The sequence below is a fragment of the Ctenocephalides felis genome, unplaced genomic scaffold (assembly GCF_003426905.1).
Source record: "Ctenocephalides felis isolate EL2017-DRISC unplaced genomic scaffold, ASM342690v1 CF-g0.4_SCAFFOLD_01886, whole genome shotgun sequence".
Classification (NCBI taxonomy): domain Eukaryota; kingdom Metazoa; phylum Arthropoda; class Insecta; order Siphonaptera; family Pulicidae; genus Ctenocephalides; species Ctenocephalides felis.
In genome coordinates this window covers 156,277,445-156,304,170 of record NW_020538040.1, presented here as the reverse complement: position 1 = coordinate 156,304,170, position 26,726 = coordinate 156,277,445, and the positions used below count along the sequence as shown (strand labels likewise).

Here is a 26,726-nt window from a genome sequence, read left to right as displayed (position 1 = left end):
GTAATTAGTTAATTTTGCATAGTTTTGGTAATAATGACTGTTTGGCTAGCATTAATAAAAATATGTATTACCTTCATAAAATACATATTGAAAAAAAAAACAGCAAACTATTGATCTGGCATACCTCATTTCAAATCATCTCACAACTGCAAAAATACTTGACTCACAGAAAAACGTCATCAAGCAATCAAAAATCAAAAATGTTAAAAAAAACTTATTCATTTATAGATGATAGAATCAATTTTGAAATTAGAATAATTTTTCAGCAAATAAAAAATTGAGTCAGATATGACTCCAGGAAATCAATCTGGTAATTCGAAGGAAATTGATATCGATATGATATTATTAAACAAGGAGGTCTCACACTGATCAAATTTCGTAATCTTAATTTCAAATTTGAAAACGTGCAGTATCATGATAAGATTCCTGAAAACGTCTTTTATATAATATTATGTAATGTGATTAGTTTGGTAACTCTATATGGATTTAAATCTTTTCTGCCATCACGAATAAATCTGGTGACTATAAACACGCTCTCCCATTACATTCCACTTATTAGCTTAAGTATAGGGTTCCAAAGTTAATATCTAGTCATAATATGACACATATATTTACTAAAATTACAATATAAACTTCATATATCTGATTGGTGTGAATAGTCACGTGAATAATCCAGTAATATTTGGTCTTTAAATATATTACTCTACTCGGCGCACAAGTAGTCTAAGGATTTTTATATTAGAATACTTTATAATATTAATATATAATTATTCTTTCATACTATATACATACATATTAGAAGCGGTGTTACACAAACACCTGAATCAAAAATATCATTTTTAGATCCGCGGTTTTGCAAGATTTTCCAAAAATACAGCCCAAACAGCATTGAAAAGTAGTCAATTTGAGCAGAATTTGATATACTTTGAACTCATGTAAGGGCCATAAATAATAATAATAATGTATATATATATATATTAATTTATTTATATATTCATTCAAGCCCTCATCATATAATGAAATACATTATACAAAGCTCACGTCAATTTACATCTGACCCTTACAAATGTATTTTAGTTAATAATAGTGCATAATGAGTTATTAAACATATTTCTATTTTTTTACTGATAGTATAATAAATATCTGTTTGTTTTTTTGGCTCATTAAAAAACTTGCACACCGCGCAACCCACTATTTTATTTTTGATATAAATTCCTTCTAAAATATCTCAATTAACCGCAATTTCAAATAAAGAACTGTAAATGTATTCTGTTGAAAATGTAAGTTCAGTAAACTTGTTGATATAAAAATCACTTTTCTCTAAACATGAATTACCTATATTCCTGTTGAAAATTTTGACTTTTAATCTTAAGTTTGCATTACTACTTTCTCTTCATATATTACTGTAAAAAATAATTGTTCTTCTATTTTGGCAAGTTAATGTGTATGCTAAAATCAGATAACTCAAATTTAGAGATCAGCTTTTTTATTGCAATATCACAATATGTTAAAACTAGATTCTACTCTTTTTTAAACAAACATAAAAAATGCAAAATGTATAAATTGAAAATATCTGTGGACTAAATTGATTTTAAATACTGTTTTTATAAACTTATTAGGCTGGAGGTGCTGCTGTTCCATCCACTTGTTTAAGATAGGCCTTATCATCAAAGATTTTGACCTCACCTCCTCCAGGCTTGTGTTTGACGTTATCCAAAGAACCAATTTTACTCTGGGCCTTGAATTCCAATTTTTGGGTTTCAATCTGAAGCACGTAAAAGTGCATTTTTAGATTTGGCAAATGATGATGAAATATTATGCGCCGGTAAAGAAAATATTTGTTCAACAATAAGTATAAATGATTGACGAAAGAATGACGACGCTACTTGATGAAAGGTTAATGAAATAGTGGAATTCGTAAAAAAAGTCTGATATTGAAAGCAATGAAAACACGATGATCAGATCACCATTAAACGCAAGACATTTGTTTAAATTTGACTTATCAAAATTTTGGTTAGTAAGTTAGCTTAGTTGAGAGTCGCGCTGACATACTATAATTAGAAAATGAAATTTATTTGTTAAAAGTAATGCAGCGTTTATTTATTTTGACCAATTTGTGGTTATGTTAGATGATAAGAGAATTTCGTAAAGCCAGTATAAAATGCATCAGATGTATAAGAATATTTAAAATATTAAGCATTACAGTAAATGGCTGAAAAAATAGTTTTTACACAAAAAAGTATCATTAGCCTTGTCTGTGTCATCAATCCATCACATATAAGAAAATTCATATAAATGATCACCTTGCTGAAATAACAATCAAAATCTGGCTGATATATATTATCGTAATACATAATGACCATCTTGCATTAAAATGATTACAAACAATCAATATATAAAATATTATAAAAATTAATAAAGACTCTAATAAAAACCTTTTTAACATTTATGAAAAAATTATGTCAATATGTATATATCAACATCAAGTTTTCTAAATCTACTTCAAATGCAATGTCCAAAAACATACATGCATTTTTAAAATCATTAGTAAATTTTTGAAGATATTGAACTAAGTTAATTTAAATGCAAAAAACTTACATGATGATTATCCTCCGAACCATGCTGCTAATGCAAACATAACATAAATCAATCAAGCATAAAAATAAATATATTCTATGAAGTTTTCTCACACACTTTAAACGAAATATAAATTAATATTTGACTCCATAGCGAAATAAATATCGATTAATATTCGATGGCAGTCTAATAAATTGGCGAATCAATATAACACGTCATATGGTGTTATAAATTAATGAAAAGAATGTCACAAATGAGTTTTGACATAGAAGCATTCCGAAATTAGGCATGATCAAATTAAATCGTCGATTGTATGAAGTATTACATATTAAAATTATCGTAGACTTTTAAAGTTTATAATCAAAGATATCCAATCTTGTAGTAACTACCTTGAAAAGTTTCGTTCCTATAATTTGTATTTTTTAACACTATCTGAAATATAAAATTGGTAACCAAATGTTATCTCGATAAAATATAATGAATTTACCAAATAATAAAATTAATTAAATCGATGTATATAGATTTGAAATCAAATCTTCTTTCAGTTTTATATTTTGCTATATATGTATATTAGGGTAGTTTTTAATATGGGCAGGTCCTTAATATGGGCATTTTCGAATTTCCTTGCTCTCAAGGGCTCAAATGGTTCCAAATTAATAAAAAACAATTCCCTGAAAGTTTTAGCTCTTAATATTGTCTTTTAGATAGTGCGCAATTCAATCAAAGTTTTGTATAGAAATAGCATGAAAAAAATTTCAAAAATTTTGCAGAGCGTCGAATTTTCAATAAAAAATTACACGATATTTCACTTTTAATTCATTTGTCGCTAAGTTAAACCTAAATTTTTTTTTTTAATTTTCAAAATTTTTTCCATGATATTTCCTTACGAAGTTTGATTGAATTGCGCACTATCTAAAAGTTAATATTAGGAGCTAAAACATTCAGATAATTATTTTTTATCAATTTAGAACCATTTGAGCTCTTGGGAGCAAGAAAATTCGAAAATGTCCATATTAAGGACCACCCTAATGTATATATGTAATATACACCGATTGCGATTATTTATTCAGTATTGTCATAATTTTATCAGCATTTATAAATGTTCTATCATCATAAAGCTTGAAGTTATTGGTTTACATACCAGTATACTTTGTAATTTGTATATTTATTGATAGACTAGCATAAATGTTCGACGGTAGATAAATATATCTAGGACATTCCAAAGATCAGATATCCTTGACTAAATCGTATCTGGTGTACAATGTCGAATGTAAATGATACAGCTCTCATGAGTTATATTATGACAAATGAACATGATATTAAATAATTAAATGTAATTGCAATATATTAAAGATTAAGTAAAGATTGAGGCAACGTAAATGCTGTTTTCCTTCCACGTTGCATGCGCTGCAAACATTTGTCAAAACATTATCATGCTCTTAATTTTAGTTCTAGTAGCTACCTTTAAATTAATTATCATGCCGAGTTAGAGATGACTCATATCTATTCTAGCTACATTCACTAAAAATTAATTTCTTTCAGCACAAATTATTATAGTTATCGGTCAACTAAAAATTGAAAATGAGTCACAACACCTATTATGAGTCTAAAATATGAGAAATCGATCATTAAAAATTGAAGAGAATATGACATTCATTAACTGTTTTAGCATCGTAAACAAGGGCACTATAATGAAAATATTTAACTTGATATTTTATAATCAAAGGTAATTTTTTTCGTTTAATTTGGTTAAAAAAATAATAGGTAAAGCGGGGCTTGAAGGTTCGCTGGCAAAAAGGTCCATCACCGATATCTCAGAAACAAGTAACACTAGGAAATTTTTGACAACAATATTTAAAAGTTGAAGGCAAAAGATGTTCAAGCACTCATCACCTTTTCTTAATGGTTTCTAATTATTATTTTCTTAATGGTTTCTAATTAGTTTCTTAATTCTTAAGACATCGCTATCAGGAGATAAACGATATTGTTCGAAAATTTATAACAAAAGTATTTGCTTTCATTGTTAGTTTTTTTGGTTATGAGCACTGTTGTTTAGTTTACAAGACCTGAATATAATTTTTAAGAATACGTTGTTTAATTGGTTTATATGATATGTTGTAATATTTAAGTTAGATTCAACAGTTTTATATATGGAACCTCTATAAAAGCTTACACGTGTGTAGGGTAAAAAGGACTAACTGAACCTTCACCCTGTCAAAGGTATAAACAATAAAAATAGTGAATATAAAAATAAATTAAGTTAAAAAACAAGCTCACAAAAAATAATTCAAATAAATAGTTTTTTCAACTCTAAAGGTGAATATCTCTGTCAAAATACTAGATCAAGGTTATTTGCAGTATGTACAGAACCTCTGTACAAAGTGTATGTATGAAAGTATTGCATCGGTTGAATGATAAAGATATTATTTCGTCTTTAGATATTATTTCGTCAAATCTTTTTAAAATTAAAAATAAAACAATGGATCTGTTAGCTTCCAAGCTGCGTCACAATACCCCCCTATAGGGTAAAAGAGGACGAAAAACAAATTTTAGAAAAACAGTAAAAATTCACATTTCTATGATTTGTCTCATTTGATTTAGACGGCATTTACTTAAAGTCAAATTGGACCTTTGTGCCCCGCCCTACCCTATTGTATTCCAATAACTCTCGTGCTTAAGTTACGAAGTATGAGTAAATTTTATTTATTAAGACCCGGTATATACTTACGAAACATACTAAAACACGAAACAAATTATGTATTACCAACATGTAATTATTTACACACATTTTGACAAAAATATTAGCGAAAGATATGTTTTAGTAATATTTTGAAAACAGTAAACTTAATATTCAAATGACGTCTGACTGAAATCAAGTAATATTGGCAAGAATAGTTATTAACAAAGACTGTCATCAAAATGTTGATTTACGACTTAAATTTGATTTATGACTCATGATAATATTTACATATAATATATATATTAAAACCTCGGTTAAGATGCTAAATTACAGTCAAATTCATAAAAATTTCAAATTTATTAAAATTGTAAAAAATATTAAAAAGCAAAAAACTAGAAAAAAAGTGACATAAATATTAATTTAAACATACCTTAACTTCTCCACCACCAGGTGCGTGCTTAATATTATCTTTAGATGCAATTTTTGGTTTTGCTTTTTCTTTGAAATCCAACTTTTGTGTTCCTATTTTTTTGTCCCCGCCTCCAGGTTTGTGGCTTGCATTTTCCAGGGAACCGATTTTGGAGCGGGCGCTCCATTGGAGCTTTGTCTGCGTAATCTATTATCAAAATGAATTATTACTTTACTGTACATAAAATTTAATTTTTAGACAAGGCTGTAGTAAAAATCTATAAAAAAAGAAACTGCATCACTCATAATTTTTACAAACCAAATAAAAAATGCTATTTTCAAGATTTTTGCCAAAATTCAAATCATTCAAAATATCTCGAAAATGTAAGTTTCAGATTTACAAATAATAATAATAATAAGAAAGGACGACAAAATAAAAAAAAGTTGTCTGGATTGAGTGTGCGACATATGTTTTCCAATGCTGAACACAAATCTAGAGTCAAAATTGTATTGCCAATTTTCATCTTTACTGAGTTTCCATCTTTACTGAGTTTATTTTTGTAAAATCCAGCAGAAATCTGAAATATTTTCAAAAAACTGCAAACATGTTTGCAGATTACTCGGGAGTAATAGAAATGAATATATGTATTTGCATATTGCTGCTGGATTCGACGAAAAGAAACTCAACAAACTTGAAAACAGCAATGCAGAAATGCGTTTCCCCGGTTATTCTAACAATAAGAAAAGTGGGCCAGGAAACGACAGAACTCATAAAATTTTAAATAACATGCAGAAGAATGACTAGATCGGAGATCATATCATTTTTTATTATAACCTTCAATTTTGACTTTAACTTTATATATATAACTAAAAATATATTGTCGCACAGCAAATACAGACCATTTATTACCATTTATTTATTTTGAGGACCAGTGTAATTTAAGCAAATTCTTATTATTTTATAAGCATCAACAAATTCAATTTAATTGTGCATAGGAATTAATTATATTTTTCCACATTACCGATATAATAGGGTCAAGTTTTGTGTTATTTGATAAAGAAAATTGATTGCGAGATATTTATTCGTAGCAAATTACGATAAAAAAACACATAATATATTGTCAATGAACGTGAGATAATGTTTTTGTTGTGTCTTCTTGGTTCTATTTGCTAAAGATTAGACAGTGGGAAAGCAGTTTGTTTTTATATTTTCACGCTGCTCGTGTTACAAATTATATAACATTCATTCTTATCTTTTCAGAGGAATTATCATTAAATACTCAACGCTTTCTTTTGTTTATTTTTTAATTCAAATCTATCATTAACAGAAAAAATATGGAAAATATAATATCACAAACAATTTTGTAAAATGGTTGTTAGCTTCAAGTTTAATTTTAGTCTCTAGGTTATCATTAAGTCTCAAACTTGTCAATTAACATCAATTCCAATGAAAGGAATTCTAATTACACTGACTTGCAAGAGTACAAATTGAGTTTCATTTCATGCTTCCACTGTCATTCATTACCTTTTTATCTCCGCCACCTGGGACATAAGTTTCATTCTTCGCCGCAATTCTAGGTGTGGCTTTGAATTCGATTTTGCGATTTTCGATTTTTACGTTTCCTCCGCCCGGCTTGTAGCTCGCATTGTCCAAAGATCCGATCTTTGATCGCACGGTCTTCAGATTGGGAGAAGGAGCCGATCCAACCTGCACTTTGTTCATCGGCACTTCTGCACAATTGGACATAGTTCACAGTATTTTAATTTTTGCACAATAATCCACAATAAATAGAAGTATAACTTATTTTTAGAGGTTTATCAGAGACATTTCATGTTTAGTTCTTATGGTATAATGCCGTCGAGATGTATTGAAAGAATAAAATAATCTTACGAGGAATTGAAGGGATTAAGATATTCAGGATATAGTGATGACAGAATAATGATTAGAAACAATTGTTTAATGAACAATGTCGGCTTGTGTACTAGACGAGATGACCGACCTCGAGCTCAATTATATTACGCAAAAATATGTCATGGTGGGAGAGAGATGCTGGGCGGATGGTTTGGTTAGTTACTTTATACTAATTGTCCGTTACAAATGTCGATAATAGAATATTTGTTTTGGCGACGGATGACTACATACAAAGTTCCATTATTCTTCAAGCTGTTGCGTCATGAACTGACCTCTCTAGTTCTAGTAGATTAGAATCAATAAATGTCTTTTTCAAGTACACCTGGAAAATATTGATTTTGTCGCTGACTAAAATTAAAAGAAAGTTGTGCGTAGTGGACGTAAAAATACGATAATTTGAAATAAAGAACTAACTATATGAAATATTTTATATTTCTAGTAGATTAGATTCGCTACCGTGTGGATTGATTGTCTTTTTTATGTATTTTGCAAGTGATCTGTGCTTATTGTTTTTGTATCTAGCACACTAGCATATCATATTAAATAACTAGTCTCAAAATAAACATCAAAAACAGAATTAACATTTCTTTGTAAGGGCAATCCTACAAAAGGGCAACAGTAGAAGAATAATAATAATAATGCCTACTCTGCCTTAGAACAGGTCCGTGAGCTGAGTTAAACCTCAACTCGAATTAGGGAAGAATAGTGTGATTTGCTATTGTCATTTCACACCGCGGTGCCCGAAATGGGCTATTTACAGTTGAAAACAAATTTTTGCTTTATATTTTCAAGTAGAAATTGATATCACTACTACATGATACAAAGTTGTCCAGAGCGGAAGTTTGAACTCATAACCCTGGCTACACAAGATAGTGAGCTTAACTGTTAAGCCATGGAAAACCCATCAACCAAAAGAATAATAATATATAATGTATAGGGTAGAGCGGGGCACAGAAGTCCAATTTGACTCTGAGCAATTACATTATGAAAACCAAACCAATTACAGATCAAAAAAGTCACATATCAAACAAACAATTATCTGACTATATTTAGTAAAACTCCTAGCTTCATCAATATAGAAATATGTTTTTTGCTGTTTTTCAAAAATTTATCACCAGGTCGTTTTTGCCCCATAGGCAGGTAAAATGGGACATCCAGAAGACAAACAGTTTCTATGTCTCATTTTTAATTTTGAAGAGATTTCACGTGATAATAGCTTCATTATTCAACCCATGCAAAATATAAATTTCATAAAAACATTTTTTGTAGGGATAAAAAATGCTGTAAAACATCATCATCTGTACATCATCACATACAAGAGTTTAAAGAAAAATGTGGTCTCTAAAAAAATTAAGCTACGGTCAGAAATTAAGTCTAATTTCTGAGAAGCCTAACTACCAAGCAAATTAATATGCGATTCTGGTTAACTTGCGCGCTACACTACAAAGTGAGTCTTTTCACGCTACTTCTGCCTGATAACCAGTCAAAATGAAAGCTTGTTCGATAGACGATTGAAATCTGTTCATAGCCCATGATGTCAGGGCTCATCATTTCGTGAACCACATTCAACCCATTCTACCATCTATGAGAGAGGGATGTACCCGCAATAGTATTACCGAAACACGCAATGTCGTGGTCTAAAGGTTGCAGAGAAACCGAGTTCAAGAGTGTGGGTTAGTAGTTTTCCTTTGGTTGCAATTCATAGATACTTAAATAAACGATGCTCAGATATTTTATTTATTTTTTCTGCATGTAACACTATTGTTTATTTTACCGTGATAATGGCTACATCGCTCAAAGTAGACGATGACCGCGAATTACGTGTCTATAAGCGAATTACGTGTCGACAAATGCGGAAGGACGAATAATATAATTGAAAAAAAATAATAGTAATACCGATACAGACTTTTCTGAAAAGTTTAGGAAAATTTCCTTCTTGCATGTTTTTATAATTAAGCACGTGTAGTAGAAATTATTTGAAATTGTAAACTTGAACTAAGTTATTTTAAAGAAACTAAAACTTTAACGTGTCGGAATGATAATATCAAATTTTAGTTAAAGTAGTTTTGTTTAGAATTAAGTGTATCATTAGACATGCAAAACATAACATTTTGTTTAGGTAAAAGTATGAATTACGTAATTGCTATAAAAGAGACAAATGTCGTAGTGGTTGACTAAATGTGATTTTACACGCGCGCTACTCACACATTGTAGCAAATATATACAAAAGTTACTTTATTTCTATATGCCACTAAATATAATATATTACTGACATGTTTACTCATATGTATAGTCACTTCATAAATATTCTCCGCGCTTTCTTATGTTAAAATAAAATATAATCAATGTACCTTTTAATATCATGATAAACGTTTATCGAGCGAGTTAGACCGTAATAGTAATTCAATAAAAGCAATAGATATACATAATATATTAGTGCCTAAAAAACATAAGGTTAGACCTTATATTTTAAAATTAAGCAATATAAACACAAAGACTTTAATTTGATATATTATAATTTAAAACACGCTTATTTCTCGATATCATTATTACTATTATTTGCTTATTGTTTTGTGAATGGTAAAGCAAGTTTTTCAAATGAAAAGACAAAATTAGATGAATATATTAATTTAAACCATTCCAATAAAACGCTTATCTGAATGGTTAAAAGTTAACATGATTAGTTACAATTTATAGAGAAAAAATAGTAAAAATAATCTTTGAGGAATGTTTGGATATTATAACAAATCTCATTTATTAGTTATTCTTAAATAAATATGGCAAAAAATATTTACTTCTCCTTTTACGAAAAATATTTTTTTCTCCCGTATGTCAATAGACTCTAAACATAAAATGCAATAAATTCAACTCAAAATAATACGGAATAAAATAGTAGGGAAACTAGGGGCTATCTGTAAAAGGGGTAATTAGTAACAGAAACTTTTTGATAGAATCCTAATTAAAATATATTTTTGTCTCTATGGGACAAGTTAATAGTCCTGCATAATATTGTCATAGCTACTGTCCCGCAGGCCGATACAATAAACAAAACTGTACTAATCCGTCATTTTTGACATGTACCTAATATAAAATTATACTATCATAAAATACCAGTTTGCGTTTTTTACCGACTAATTTTAAATTTTATATATCAAAATTTGCTCAAAATTAAATTAAAGGTGTAATAATTTTTGTTATTGCTAAATTGTATAAATATTCTTAGTACTAGTTGTACCATACAAATATCATATACAGATTCAAGTGAAAACTATTGAATGGAATATATAGTTTGTAAGATGTGAGCACTTGTAAATTGTATTACAGGAGACATTATATTTTTTATTTATATTATGATATTAATTGTAGTTTACGTTGATCTATGATAAAAATTTATACTACATGTGACATTATATATTTTATTTGTAACTTGTAATTTGGCACAACTAGTGCGAAATTTTCAAAAAAACGAATTTTAAATTTTTTCATATTTTGATAGATTATACCTTTAAAAATAACATACCACAATTTTAAATCGATATTTTAAATAGTTCTTGAGTTACAGCCATTTAAAGTGTATATATATATATAGTATATAGTAATATATAACGATCATTTAATCTTTAAACGCGTTTTTCTCGAAACAGCATTTTCCGAATCACTATCAATTTTTTTTACATATTCTATATATATAGTTCTTCGTGAAATAAACTATCGATTTTTTGATCGGATCAAAAATCGAATTATGGCAGTCCAAAAACGACCAAAATTTCTTGGCAGCAGTGAAGGGCCTTTTTTTTTTGTCGCGCCGTTGGAGATCGACGATAACTTAAAAAATATTTAATTTTTTTCTTCAAAAATTTTACTATGTATTTTTAAAACATGTATAAATATATTCCAAATTGAATTGAAATAATTGATAAAGTAGTTTTTTTAATATAAATTCCCAAAAATCACCTTTTTTTAGGCGGTTACACTAGTTGTGCCCTTAATTATAGATTGTCTTGATGCATGAAAAAAATTACTTAAAATCAAGCAATATTTTTTTCAAAACAAGTAGAGAATAAATTATCAGAAGCATTATTGTCGTTTTTTTGTCGTTATTACTTGCTGCGATAGCTTCAAACACGAGGTAAGTTGTAAAACCGCACTATTTCTATAAATTAATTTACTGTGAAATAATAAACAACATTTTTGGATATATTTTTAGTTGACTCTGTAGAGGAATAGTTACAGCAACTATCCATCTTTATTTCGTAGAATTATAAGCAGTGGATTTAAAGATATAATAATTTAAAAAAAAAAAGATACAATAAGCTCCTAGCCACCCTATGTATAAGAATAATACAAATCTGATTGATTTATTAAGTACTTAATTACTCATTAAGTAATATAATTCGTCAAGAATTAATAATTTAATATGGCTAAGACGTTCAGATATATTTCATTTGTAATCATCAAATATATTGGAAAAAGTAGAAAATACTTATGAAACCTAAATTTTGACAATTGTTAGCCATTTCTCTACCGCTTAACTTGTTTTTCTTCGATTTCCTAAACGTTAACTGACATACGCCATATAAAAGAGAATACGTATTGTTTTGTGACTCACTTTTCTTCTCAGCGGTGGGCGGTGGGGTGTCGGGCGTTTTGAGCGAAGCGCGTGGCTTCGCCGAACTACGGCTGCTAGCCGGCTTAGAGAATGGAGTGGCGCTCTGGGGTCGTGAGTTTCCACTCGCGCTGGTCGGACTTTTCACCGGCGAGCCCATAGCGCCGTTCACGTCCTGAAATTAAAAGTAATGTCCTGTCAACAAAATGTTATTAGGCGGAATACGACGTTATTTAGAATGCTAAGAATTTATATTATTATGAAAATAACGCGAAATATTTTTTTTCAAACAGGACAACGACAAAAGTCATAAAAACTATTATAAGGTAATGTGCATAACCAATATATCAAAACCGAGAAAAGTTAATTTTTTTTATGAACAATATTTGAAAGTAGAAGGAAGAAGATGTATAACTAGCTATCACCTTGAATCTTATTAGGTCGCTATCGGCAATGTTTGAATATCCATAACAAAAATATTTTCTTTCATTCGTTAGCTTTTTTGGTTGTGAGCACTTTTGTTTAGTTTACGAGACCTCAATATAAATTTTTGTGTGTACATTATTTAATTGTTTTATAAGATATACTGTTAATTTTAAGTTAGTTTCAACAGTTGTTTTTATATAACCTCTATAAAAGCTTACACGTGGGTGGGGTAAAAAATAAACAACTGAACTTTTACACTAGCAAAGATGTAAACAATATAAAATACTAAATAAAAAACTAAATCAAGTTAAAAAAAGCTATTTTACAAGAGATAAATTAAATAAATAGTTATTCCAACTCTGCTAATAAATATTTCTGACAAAATACAAGATAAATGTTCAAATGTAAATGTAAAAATGTGCCAATGAAATTTTTATTTCGAAGTGGTTAAATATTTTAGCTATTATATCATAAAATTCTTTTAAAAATAAAATTAAGATATTGGATTGTTTGTCCCCTGGTCGTCCCGTTTTACCCCGAATGTGGGTTAAAAAAAGCCCATCTGACAAATTTTTGAAAAACACATTTCTACAAATATGAATTAGCTGAAAGTTGTATTGAACTTATAATCAGATAAATGTTTGTTTGATATGTGTTATTAGTTGTGATATAATTGGTTCAGTTTTCTCAATATAATTGTTCAAGGTCAAATTGGACCTTTGTGCCCCGCCATATCCTATGTGAAAAATCATTATCAATTTATTATTTTAAAATTTATGTAAATCGATGCTTCAGTTTATTTATGATTCATTACCAAAACGAAAATGCGCCTTTATGAGAGTTGCACCTTTTACAAAGAGCTGAATTCATTCAAACATGTCATATGATAATGTACCACTAATTGGATCTAGTAGGCTAAAATGTATATTGGATTTAACAAAGCCTATAAGTCGTGGTAATGCAATTCTAACTTATCATATAACATGTACAAATGTATTCTTTAATCACTAAATCCTTTAACTAAAAACGCTGCAATAACACATCGTCGTGATACTTATTGTTAGTGAATTCAAATTTTTAATGCATTTATTGTAACTGATATTTGCGGAAGCTATTTCCATTACCTTTGAAAGTAAAAAAAATGGTGCAACCTGCCTTTCACAATGCATGTCATTATAATTATCGCATTTGCATTTTGAATACAATATATAATGAAAAAGTTTCAGGATAAAAACGAAAAATGTTATTCAGTTAATAATTTCAGTAAATTGCTTAAAGTTAGAGCATTGTATTTTAACGACATATCAGTCACGCTTCGAATAATTTTATAAGACTACTTTTATCGTCTATTGTGCCTATTGACCTGTAGTAAAGAATAGTTCAAGGAAAATCATTTACATATTTCAACTTATCGTTAGATACTCTCTGAATGATTTTATGGATCCTTTTCAATATTTTAATTTGTATTTTTTTTAGTAAAAAAAACACGAACTTGAAAATGAAAATTTCTCACCTTTCGTTGCGAATGATTTTATAGACCCTTTTCAATATTTTAATTTGTATTTTTTTAGTAAAAAAAACATGAACTTGAAAATGAAAATTTCTCACCTTTCGTTGCGTAGATTCGTCAACACCGCTATCATCATCAACATCTAAAATTAAAAAAATGTTATAATTTGTATTATGTATTATATTGAGCAGTATAATACTATTCGATTACCTGTAGGTGTAACAACTTTTTTTCCGGATTGAGGTTTAGATGAAGCAGGTCTAGAAGTAGAGGATTTAGCGTTTGGCATTCCGTTGGTTGCATGACCAGCTGCAGAATCTGGTCTTACTGTTTCATTGGATAAAGTAGCTGGCTTTGTTGGTGGTTTACTACCTGGTTCGGGTGTTTTTGTTGGTGGTTCTGGTGTTTTTGTCGACTCGAGTGGTTCTGGAGTTTTAGTAGGTACTTCTGGAGTTTTATTGGTCGATTCTGGTAATTTATACTCTTGCCCCGGTAATGGTGATTCAGCGATGGGCTTTTGATTTGGCATGACTTCTTCATCGTCAGTCCTCACGGCCGAAGCGGGTGCGTTTGCTACCGGGGATTCAGACATTGGTGAGCGCTCCATACTTCGAGAAAACTGTTGCACTGGCGAAGAAGGCTGAGAGCCCTGAGTCGGACTGAATTGATAGAAACCGCCACGTGTGGGGCTCTGCGGTTGTTGATGCGGTGATCCGCCGGCGTTAAAATGCGCCGGAGGAGGACGACGCAAAGGTTGCTGTTGCTGCGCTCCCGGAATTGGACTGCCCGGCTGACCGGGCTGAGGTTGACGGAAAAGCGGCCGTGTGGCGACGTAGCCCACGGCACGCGGCGGCGGTGGTCGCTGTTGCTGAAATTGTTGTTGTGGCAATTGTGGGTGATACTGCTGTTGATTTGGTTGTTGATTAGGATTGAACTGTTGCTGCTGCGGAGCCGGTCCCCGCGGTTGAAACGGCAACGGGCTACTGTTCTGATACGGATGTGGCTGTGGTCCCGCGCCTGGCGGTCCAGGAGGACCAGGTGGACGTGTTTGCAATGGACGTGGTGCACCTTGCTGTTGCGGCACTCGTGGCACGAAGTTCTGATTCTGCAGCTGGGGCGGTACTTGATGCGGTAAGCGAACCGAACTCGGAACAGTTCTCACCTAATGTGTGTCAAAGCAAGTTTTAAATAGGAAAATTATTATTAACTTATATAAAAAGTAAACGACACAAAACTAAAATATAGGAGGTATTAAATTATATTATTCTTATCATAACAAGGACTGACGCTTGCAAACTAATAACTTTCGTAAGTTTACTATTAGAATATTATTGTATTCTCAGAATGATATCATAACTAGCACGATAACTTCTCAAACATCAATCTATTTCAAGTATAGATACATTAAAAGATTTTATAAAAGCTCGCATAAAATTTTCATAACGAACGCTTGTTACTCAAATGTACTGTTTAGTTCGTGATGCGTAAATATATATATGTTGAACTTACTGTTCATCATTGATTTACATATCTATTAAAGAAATTCACATGGATAATAAAGATAGCGTTGTAGGCGTTTTGCGATATCGGGAGCATATGACTGTGATACATGAAACAATGACGTTGTCACGTTTCAGTAGTCATAGTCCTTGACTCACAAATCAGCATTATTAAGAATCTATATCACCGCTCGTTCGATAATAATCCTTCATGTGACATAATTCAGCTTCCTCTTACCCCTTCTCCGTAACCCGATACGTCAGGCGGGGGTGTCCACACTGGTGAATCATTTTGAGTATTCATATCGATATTCTTCTAACTACTAATCTTCTTTATCTGCATTGCAAATAATTTCACAGATTATATTAAACTATTTCGATATCAGTATGTTCATTGTACTTGATTTCTAATACGTGATCCATTTACTTTTGCATCTACCTATATACTTGTGTTACCGCATAGGTACTGGTGGTGCTTCATACGCGACATTTGGTTTCTGCAGAAACTTCATTCTCTTATTGCTATCATAAGCAATTGCAATAAGCCGGTAAATATTATTTAATGCACATATCGTACATTTCATCATACAATAAATAATGTGTTTGCATTCATTACTCTATGAGCAATGATTTAATACAAATACATAAATACAATACGGTGCTCATATGATAAATTTACTTTTTTTAAATACCTAATATAGGTGATCTACTCAGAAATGCAATACCATAATCAATAATAAATGATATATATATATATATATATATATATATATATGTATATATATGAATGTAAGTTTGTAGCAAACGGAAACTTATATCTATATATAGTTTATATGAAGTGTTTATTATATCCGGGTCAGAAAATCGATGCGAAAGCAAAGCTTCTCCAAAATATGTCGCCAGGAAAAAATATTTATTACCGTAAAATTTCGATACTTATTTTCACGTTTAGTTTTGTGAATTTTAATTAATATAAAGTTAGTTTTAAGACATTGGCATTCATATCTAAAAACATTAAAAATCGTATGCTCATTCTATTACACAAACACGTCCAATTCGCACGATATAAAACAGAAATCAATTTAATTTCCCATCAAATTGTTTCGGTGCTAAAACCCAGAATGTAGCATTAATTTATGTTCTGTTTATCAAAAAGCATCATAATTTGTCGGCTTATCGCGTATGATCAGTAAATAAACCGCTATCGCAGAATCTAGCGGAATGAAATAAGTTCACAACTCAGCCGTATCGCCTCATCAATCTGCACACGTTGGAAAAAGTTTCGTGAATCATTCGAAAATAATGCTATAAGTGCTTGCAAATATAAATATCTAGGCCCTAATAGGAAAACAGCGGCTACGAGCCAGCTCGGCCTAATAACCGTGCTCGCGTAATGCAATCTAACAAGTGGCACCGCACTGTGGTAAACACGAGCGATGCAATTGCATGGGGCAAATGTGATGAATATGTTCCCCGGTCTCGACACCACCCTCAACTAGCAGGGGTGTTAGAATTATGATGAATTGCATCGTAAACCACATACTCTCTATCTACTATATCCCATTATTGTAATGCTTGAATTGTTAACATCGAATATTTCTTAATTTTGATAATGAAAAAAGAACTAATGGTGCATGGCATCGTGCCTTGAGGGAAACTCCCAGTAATTTAAAATTGTTAAATTTTTTGAAATATATTTTTTTTAAATTTTTAAATTCTATGAAAATTTGAAATTTTCTTTTAAAGCGATCGCGTTGCGTACCTGTTTTAGAGACAAAATGTCGAAGTGCCTAAGTGCCGCGTCGCAATTACGGAATTTAAAAAAATTGCATACTTATTATCAAATTTTTTATAAACTACCAGATAGTTTGATGTGTTTATGTCTAATAACAAGGTGACCATTTTTTTAAGTCAAAACCGGGACGGCAATTTTTAGATATGCTAAGCAGCGAGGGGTGGGGGGTGTCGGGTTTTTATGTGAATATATATTTTTTAATCAGAATTGCGGACATTTAGTAAAAACTTTATTATTCAATTTTATGTAATATACTTTTATCTATATTTTATCTCTCGCTTTATTTTATGTTTTTTTCGCTTTTGAGCCTTTATTCAATTTTCTTTCAATAATTTGAAAAAAAAATAGCACCTTTTTGTTTATTTGTTTATTTATAAATATGTTTGTTTGTATAAATTTTTGTTAATTTACCTATTGGTTTTCAAAAAAATCGGGACGATCCGGGGCAAAAGATCTAAATCCGGGACAAATATTGATTTTAGAAAAAAACGGGACACATGATGAAAATCCGGGCCAAACCGGGACGTATGATCACCTTACTAATAATCATTTTTGACCTCAGAATGTCATTTTTTTTAAACTTTATTTGTTAGATTTCTGAAACCGCTGAACCTGCCTTGCCAAAAATTCTTCAATCCATCCATAGAAGTAAAATGTTTTTAATTTCAATTCAATCATTTTTTTCTAAGGTATACCAAAAATCTTCAGAAATCTAAGATGAGAAAAAAAATCATATCTTAGATTTATAACTTATTACCATACGGGAAGTTGACTATCCTTATATCAATTTTTGTTCTACATTTTCAACAATTAATTCGTACTTAATAGAGTTGTCAAGACCGTGTGAATTGAAATCTTTTGAGTTCACCATGTTTCCATTAATGGAAACTTTCATTAACTAATTAAAAGTGTCTAAAAACCTCTTATAACATCTGAAACGAAGCAATTACTTATGGGTATTGTCTGTAAATGATTTGAAAAAGATCAAATATATTTTGACGACTTTAACATCAATTAATTTTAAATATATCGACTATTTAAGACTAACATTTTTAGACTTTTTTTTTTCTTTGAAACGTAGGATTTAGATGCATCTCAAACATCATCCTTTAGTTGAAAAACAGGTACATATAAGATACTTACATGGATTAGATATAGTTCGACCACAAATTTGAATAAACAAATTGAACAACACTTATTTAAATTCGCAAAATCACTAATATTGTATAAGTCAAATTAATTTATTAAATAATGCTATTATTACTATATTATTATTTTCAACAGTTTCTTAGAATATTATTATGGTTTATTTCGAAAGATTTAGATGATAAAAAATATGCTTAGATTTAGTCATATATCAGGAAAGAATACACACGGTTAGACAGACAGTCTGAGTCTTCCACCCAATTACTTAATTTCTGTAATTGCATTTCTACGTCTAGACATCCATTAAACCTATTGTTTTCAATTATGTTCGCTCATTTTAAGTAAAAAATGATATTTTATTATAGGAAATGAACTCGTCATTATATCTGCCCACACTATTATTTTAGAAACGTTATTTCAAATTCAGCTATAATACTTTTCACAGCTAGTGGAGTAGAGAACAAAATAAATATAAGTATTCAAAATAATAATAAAATAGAAGTTTCAAATAAAATTTGTTATTGATTTAAAGTGTTTTTCATTGTACAACTCAATTTCATTTTACAGAGATATGGCATTATAATGTATGGTAATCATTATAATTTTGTAATTTTCGTAAAATGACGACATTAGCAAAATTTTGTAAGAGCAAATAATGCATGATACTATATTATAATTTTGTAACTTTCGTATTATGCTCTAGAATTTAGATAAAGTAGAGAATTATGTGCTTGATTGATTAGATCTATTTAGTACTATTTTATAAACAACGATTGTATTTTAATAAAATTTATCCAAATACATTTTTCTAAGACTACTGTTTATTTTTACTATTTTATTATATTCAGTTTGTAAAGAATTTGTTTATTTCTTGAATTCAGCTTGAAATTATCTTGAATATCTGCTTTTAGGCTAAAATGTTCATTTTTCATACAAGTTTTTTTTCCTACATTTTTCAAAGTTATTTTGCATTACATTTTTGGTGTCAATAAACCAAACCAAAAGTAGTACAAAAAATACAATTTTCACAACAAGAACATATTTAGTTAATACATAATCATTAAGATTCATTTTCAATTTCTAGTAAAAAACTTGTAGTAAATTCGCGTTTAATAAAATTAAAAACAAGTAATTTTAAATTTAATCCTTTACATCGTAAACGTATGTTCATTAATGGGTGTTTATTCAGTTTAGTCCTGGCTCTCACCTAGGATTACTTACACTAGATCTAGGCCACTGATTTTTCTCCCCGCGCGGGTCAATAAATATTTAGAGCGCCGTAGCGCGACCATGCGACGTTCACTAATTACGCATAACATGTAAAATTCAGGAAAAGTTTCTACGTTTCTTCCTTTAATATATCACGAACATTGGCTTAATATCAAAACAACAATAACTACATAACAACCAGTTGATCGACTATTGTTAATTTTGAATATTTGTTCATATAGTTGATATAACCCATGTGTACCCATTTGACAATATTCAAACAAATTTGTAAAATCCAATATCAAAAAAAGAAAGTGTATTTTTATTTAAAAATAGATAAAATATGAGTGATTTGTTTTTTATTGACAAGCAATTAGTTTTAGTATATATACTACAATTATAATTGTAATTTCGGTGTAATTTACTTTTATTTTTGCTTATTGATAATTAGAACACACGATGCAATAAATAATTTAATCAATATAAAAATATTCAGTTTGTGTGATTATCGAGACTGCTTTTGTACTTGCCTGATTATGAGTCTTGAATGATTATTTCCACTGAGAGGAAATACCAGGACTTGATTAAAACGAAAGTATTATAATTTTGTGTTTTTGAAGCCTAATTTTATTTTCTAAAATTATACTCGTTGTAAAGTGGGGCTCAACGGTCCGCGAGTAAAAAGGTCCACCAACGATATCTCAAAAACAAGTAATGTTAAGAATTTTTTAGCAACGATATTTAAAAGTAAAGGGAAAAAGATATATAACCCAGCCATCACCTTGATTCTTACGACATTGCTATCGGGAGATAAACGGCAATGTTTGAAAAATCATAAAAAATGTTTGGTTGCGAGCACTGTTGTTTAGTTTACGAGACCTTAATATAATTTTTTAGTATACGTTATTTAATTGTTTGATGTATTGTTAATTTTAAGTTGGATTCAACAGTTTTTTTATTTAACCTCTATAAAGTCTTACACGTGGGTGAGGTAAAAAGGACCAATGAACCTTTACCATAACAAAGCAGTAAACAATAGAAAGTATTAAATAAATAATAAAGTAGGTTTAAAATAGCAATTTCACGAGAGGTAAATTAAATAAATAGTCATTCAAATTCCGCTGATAAATATTTCTAACAAAATACCAGATCAAGGTTATGTACAGATATTTATATTTTGCATTGGTTGAATAATGTAGCTATTATTTTGCAAAATCCCTTTGAAATTAAAAATCAGACTGTTTGCCCTTTGGCCGTCCGATTTAATCCCGCCTATGGGGTAAAAAAGACCAGTAGACAAGTTTTTGAAAAGCAGAAAAAAATACATTTCTACAATGATGAATTAGCTGCAAGATTTATTGAAGATAGTCAGATAAATGTTTGTTTGATATGTGTAAGGTGTTGTGATATAATTGGTTTGGTTTTCACAATATAATTGCTCAAATACAAATTGGACCTTTGTGCTCCGCCCTACGATATAACAAAAACAAAATAAAAATAAGCATAATTAAAATGCATGAAGTATTATTAAAATTAGTAAGAATAAGCATAATATCTATTTTTCATATTCCAATTCATTTTCTAAATTATTTTATGATCTTTACGTAGTTGAAAATATAAATATGATTGTTTTATTCCAACAGTTATGCAAAATCTTTGACTTTGGTATACGAAAACAAGGATAGCACATGAACTTCTAGTTAAGGACCTTTGAATTATACGAAACATAGTTACTATTCAACAGTGCAATAAATAATTCGAGTCCTAGAATCCCAGTAGCTGTTAAGTTTCAACCTGACTCACATGCATACATTTCCAGCAAGCGTCGTATAATTTACAATGGTGATGTTTATTGATTTTTTAGTTTTATTATATTTCTATTTATATACGAAGACCAGTCCACTAACGCTCAGATAATTCGATATCATTTCGATAGCTCGGCTTTCACAGAGACGAAAAGCTTCAGAGACTACTTCAATAAATTTTTCCTCGGATCACAATACTCACTTATGTTGGGGAATAAAGAATTTCAATGTGATGTCATTAAAAAAAGCGGTACATGTAATAAGCTTTTTCGATACCAATAGAACTACTACGAGATAAGGTGGAGAATAAAAATAAAATCTGTTCGAGAAATGAATATTTTATACAAATTGCAGAGCTTGAATTGAAATCACCAAGGGAAAATCAAATATTATAAAGTGAAAGTGTTGATACATAACAAATAATTCAATATTTTTGAGTAAGGATAATTGTATTATATTATGTATTAATATAATATTGCTAATCTAATAATTATCTATATTTTTATTTTATTACTTAAGAGCGGAGCTTAAAGCTCAGCGGGGAAAAAGGTCCTCCAACATTATCTCAAAAACAAGTAAAGTTACGATTTTTTTTAACAACAATATATGAAAGTAGAGGGCAAAAGATGTGTAACAAGCCATTACCTTGAATCAAGCAATATCGCTATCAGGAAATAAACGGTCATGTTTGAAAATCTATAACAAATGTATTTTCTTTCGTTGTTAGTTTTTTTGGTTGTGAGCACTGTTGTTTAGTGCACGAGACTTTAATTTTTTAAGTATGCGTTATTTAATTCTTTCATAAGATGTATTGTTATTTTTAAGTTAGATTCAACAAATGTTTTTATATAACCTTTATAAAAGTTTACATGTGGGTGAGGTAAAAAAAACCAACTATACAATAAAAAAATTACAGATAAAAATGAAAGTTATGGTAAAAAAGACTCTTTTACAAGAAATAAATTAAATTAATAATTATTTTATACAGTTATCTTTGTGAAAAAATTGCCCATGAAATTTATATTTTGCATTGTTCGAATAATGTAGCTTTTATTTCGTAAAATTCCTTTAAAATTGAGGATAAGACATTTGATCTGTTTGCCCCCTAGTTGTCCAATTTTACCCCGCCTATGGGATAAAAAGGACCAGATAACAAATTTTTGAAAAATAGCAAAAAAAACATAGTTCTACAATGACGAATTAGCTGGAAATTCTGTTGAATACAGTTAGATAAATGTTTGTTTGATATGTGTTATTTGTTTTGATGTAGTTGATTTGGTTTTCACAGTATAAGTAAAAAGTCAAATTGGATCTTTGTGCCCCGCCCTATCCTACTTATGATGTCATTTAGTCTAATGATCAATTTTCAATCCTATTTTTGCATATATTTTTCTTTGAACTGTGTTTATGATAATAATATAAATTATTTCAGTACTTTTTCTTTAGTCCAAAAGAATTGGATAAAAAATTTATAAGAGATATACGAGTATATTTAATTTTATATCAAAACGGACAAATATAATAGTTAATAATTAATTTCAATGACATACTATATAATTTTATTTAATTTTAAAGCAAATATAACTCCTATACATCTTGCTAAATTGGCTCCAATATTTATCGTCAAGTTTCGATTGTTGTAGCATCACGAGGCGCAAAATTCGCTAGAAACTTATTCAAATCTTCCTTAATTATATTTTTTGGAAGCGCTATTTTTTAAACGACGAACTATCGGTATTTACTTTTTCTATTTTGAGCTTGAATAATGAGGACAATAGAAATAAAAATGTCGTGCTTAACGAATATTTTTAGTATCTTTTGTTGAAGAACATTAACGGAATGTTAATGCTTATGTTTTTGGCTTGGGTTTAGGAAATAAAACCAGGTGATTAAAGAACAAAATTATGATCAAACCAAAACTTTCACTGAACGATATTATTTTAATTCCTGTGACTTTATCTATATATCTGTAGGTATTACTAATTTACATAAATGCAGCATTATGAGAGTAAACGAAATTTATTTTGATTAGTTCATAAATTGTGGATTCTGTTATGATATTATTGAATTTGGTACAATGCCAAATATATGGCACCTGCACATTAAACGTTATGCAATATAATTGACTTGAGGGACAAAACAAATTATGCTTACAATGTTTCTAGTTGAAACAATTTAGAGTGCAATATGAATTAATGAATGATGAAAATGTGAATGTTATTTGCTTGAACGAAAAAGAATTATGAAAAAGTGGAAGTAACTTCCAGAAATCAGAAGGTAGTATCATCTGATCTTTTCTGATCTGATTTTTTTTCCATACAAATTACAATCTGTCTCCAACAGACATTCAGTAAATAGATTATAGGTAGTAAAATGGATACTTAAAAGGTTACCTAGTAGTAAACATTTCAGTTATGATATGTAACAATTATGGCAGAACATTTATAAGTGTAGATACTAAAACCTAAGGTAAGTCTATTTCCAGTGATTGTAATTTATTTCGTAAAACAAATTTACGAGACAATTCTTAAAACCACTGGTGAAAACAATTTGATATTAAAATTAAAACTACGTCTTGGATACAAGCCAGTGTATAAGAATTCAAGTACTCATAAATTAAGCCATGATTTTGGAAAACTTCCGGAAACTCTTTTGTTAATTTATTAAAAAAATATTTTTCAGCAAGTTTGTAGTAAAACATCAACCATGTATAAATCGATAAAGTTTTGAGTCTAAACTTGCAATAAGGTATAGCGGGGCTTAAAAGTCCGCGGGTACAAAGGTTGATCACCATTATCTCAAAAAAACAGAGAATTTTTTAACAACAATTTTTGAAAGTAGAGAGAAAAAGTTGAATAATCATTCATTAACTTAATTCTTATGATGTTGCTTTTCGGAGATAAACGACAATGTTTGAAAATCCATAACAAAAGTATTTTTATTTGTTGATAGTTTTTTTGGTTGTGAGCACTGTTGTTCAGTTTACGAGACCTTAATATAACTTTTAGGTATACGTTATTTAATTGTTATATAAGATGCATTACTAATTTTGAGTTAGATTCAATAGTTTTTTTATAACAACTATAAAAGCTATACATGGATGGGGTAAAAATACCAACTAAACCTGTGGAAAAGATGTGAACGATAAGAAAATGGTAAATAAAAGAGTATCTAGAGTTAAAAAATGCGGAAAAGTCTGTGAACTTCATTGTTAGTTTATGCAATGACAGTAAGTTTTTATTGTTAGTACAATTGTGGTAATAATAAAATAAATTAAGTTATAAGTTGAACTAGTAATGTATTGAAAATTTAGATACTTAAAAAATAAAAATTTCCAACTGGTCGCCTTCTCTCTACGTCCGGATCATGAAAACGAAACAAAGTATGAATTTCAATCTCCATGCTTACTGTCATAATCTGCAAGAAACTAGTGCCAGGTACAAAGTTACCAGACAGTAAATATCAATGACTGTATATCTACATAGTACGCGGCCGTAACTCATACATAATGCCAAATAGCTGGATAATATGAAAATCAATTGACATCAGCCTCGGTTTGTGTTTTATTTTCTGTAGGTATTGTCTAATATCTTGTTAGTGGATTCAAATAAAACTGGGCCCATTCGAATTTATGAGACACAATTTTATTCAATGTCTAATCGAGAGTTTATATTGCAGTTTTTTAGTATATAAACATGCATTTTATTTTATGTTGTCTTTTGAAAATGTAAGTTAATGTCTTGTTATGGTGAAGTAACCTATTTTATTTAGATTAGCTCAAAAAGGTAAATAATTGATTAAAATATCGTTTTTGTTTGAAGTAGGAGAAAATCTTCAACATATAACAATTAAATAAACTCAAAAATTATAATGTGGTTTGTAGTTTTATTTAGTTTTTATATTATGAAGATTTTTTTCTCCTAAATGATGACTAATAGTGTCAAACTTAGTACAAATGAATATTTATATAATTTATTTATTATTTTTATTCCATGTTTTGGTTGCTTAAATATGACTAATATATATTAGTAATAGTAGGGTATGGCGGGTAGGGTATAATTATATTATGAAAACCCAACCCATAAAATCACGAAAAATAACACATTCAAACAAACAAATATCTGACTATGTTTAGCAAAAGTCTCAGTTAATTTATCATTATAGAAATGTGTTTTTTTTTTGTTTTTCAACAATTTGTCACCTGGTCCTTTTTAGTAAATTTTCTTAAAAATAAGTTGAAAAAGAATTATCAGAAGCAATATGCCAGTCATTTTTCTGTCGTTAGTAGTGCAAGTACACCAGTAGATGTTACAACCAGCCCCAACACGAGGTAAGTTGTAACACCGCACTTTTTTAAAAAATGGATTAATTGTGAAATAATGCACAATATTTGTGGATATATTTGTAGATTCGGTAAAGAAATATTTACAGCAACTATTCATCATTATTTTGTAAGAATATAAACAGTTGATTTCAAGATATATTAATTAAAAAAAAACTGTTACAACAAGCCCCTAACTTCCATATATATGTAAATATATATATATATATATATATATATATATATATATTAGGGTGGTCCTTAATATGGACATTTTCGAATTTCCTTGCTCCCAAGGGCTCAAATGGTTCCAAATTGATAAAAAACAATTATCTGAAAGTTTTAGCTCTTAATATTGTATTTTAGATAAAGCGCAAATTAATCAAAGTTTTGTATGGAAATAGCATGAAAAAATTGTCAAAAATTTTGCAGAGCGTCGAATTTTCAATAAAAAAATGACACTAATTTTCACTTTTAATTCATTTGTCGCTAAGTTATACCTAAAAAATTTTTTTTTAATTTTCAAAATTTTTTCCGTGCTATTTCCGATGTTTGATTAAATTGCGCACTATCTAAAAGTTAATATTGAGAGCTAAAACTTTCAGAGAATTGTTTTTTATCAATTTGAAACCATTTGAACCATTGGGAGCAAGGAAATTCGAAAATGTCCATATTATATATATATATATATATATATATATATATATATATATATCCGTTCCTGAGTATTTGTTTATTTGAATATTATATAACTATTGCTTACATCGAGCTAAACACAACTAACCTTCACGTATGTAAAATATATATTTTATATCAACTAAGCGGTAACTAA

At 29.4% G+C, this 26,726-nt stretch overlaps 1 protein-coding gene across 1 annotated transcript; it reads right to left on the bottom strand.

Annotated features, from left to right (window-relative positions):
* Nucleotides 1–1,375: 1,375 nt before the first annotated feature.
* LOC113376101 (microtubule-associated protein tau-like) lies at nucleotides 1,376–15,922 on the bottom strand. The gene is made up of 8 exons (XM_026616028.1): nucleotides 15,857–15,922; nucleotides 14,330–15,281; nucleotides 14,218–14,261; nucleotides 12,187–12,358; nucleotides 7,191–7,396; nucleotides 5,688–5,873; nucleotides 2,599–2,622; nucleotides 1,376–1,765 (listed from the first exon to the last, which is right to left on the bottom strand). Exons 1-8 carry the CDS (start codon nucleotides 15,920–15,922, stop codon nucleotides 1,616–1,618), a joined length of 1,800 nt encoding a protein of 599 aa, XP_026471813.1. The 3' UTR covers nucleotides 1,376–1,615.
* Between the last annotated feature and the right edge of the window lie 10,804 nt (nucleotides 15,923–26,726).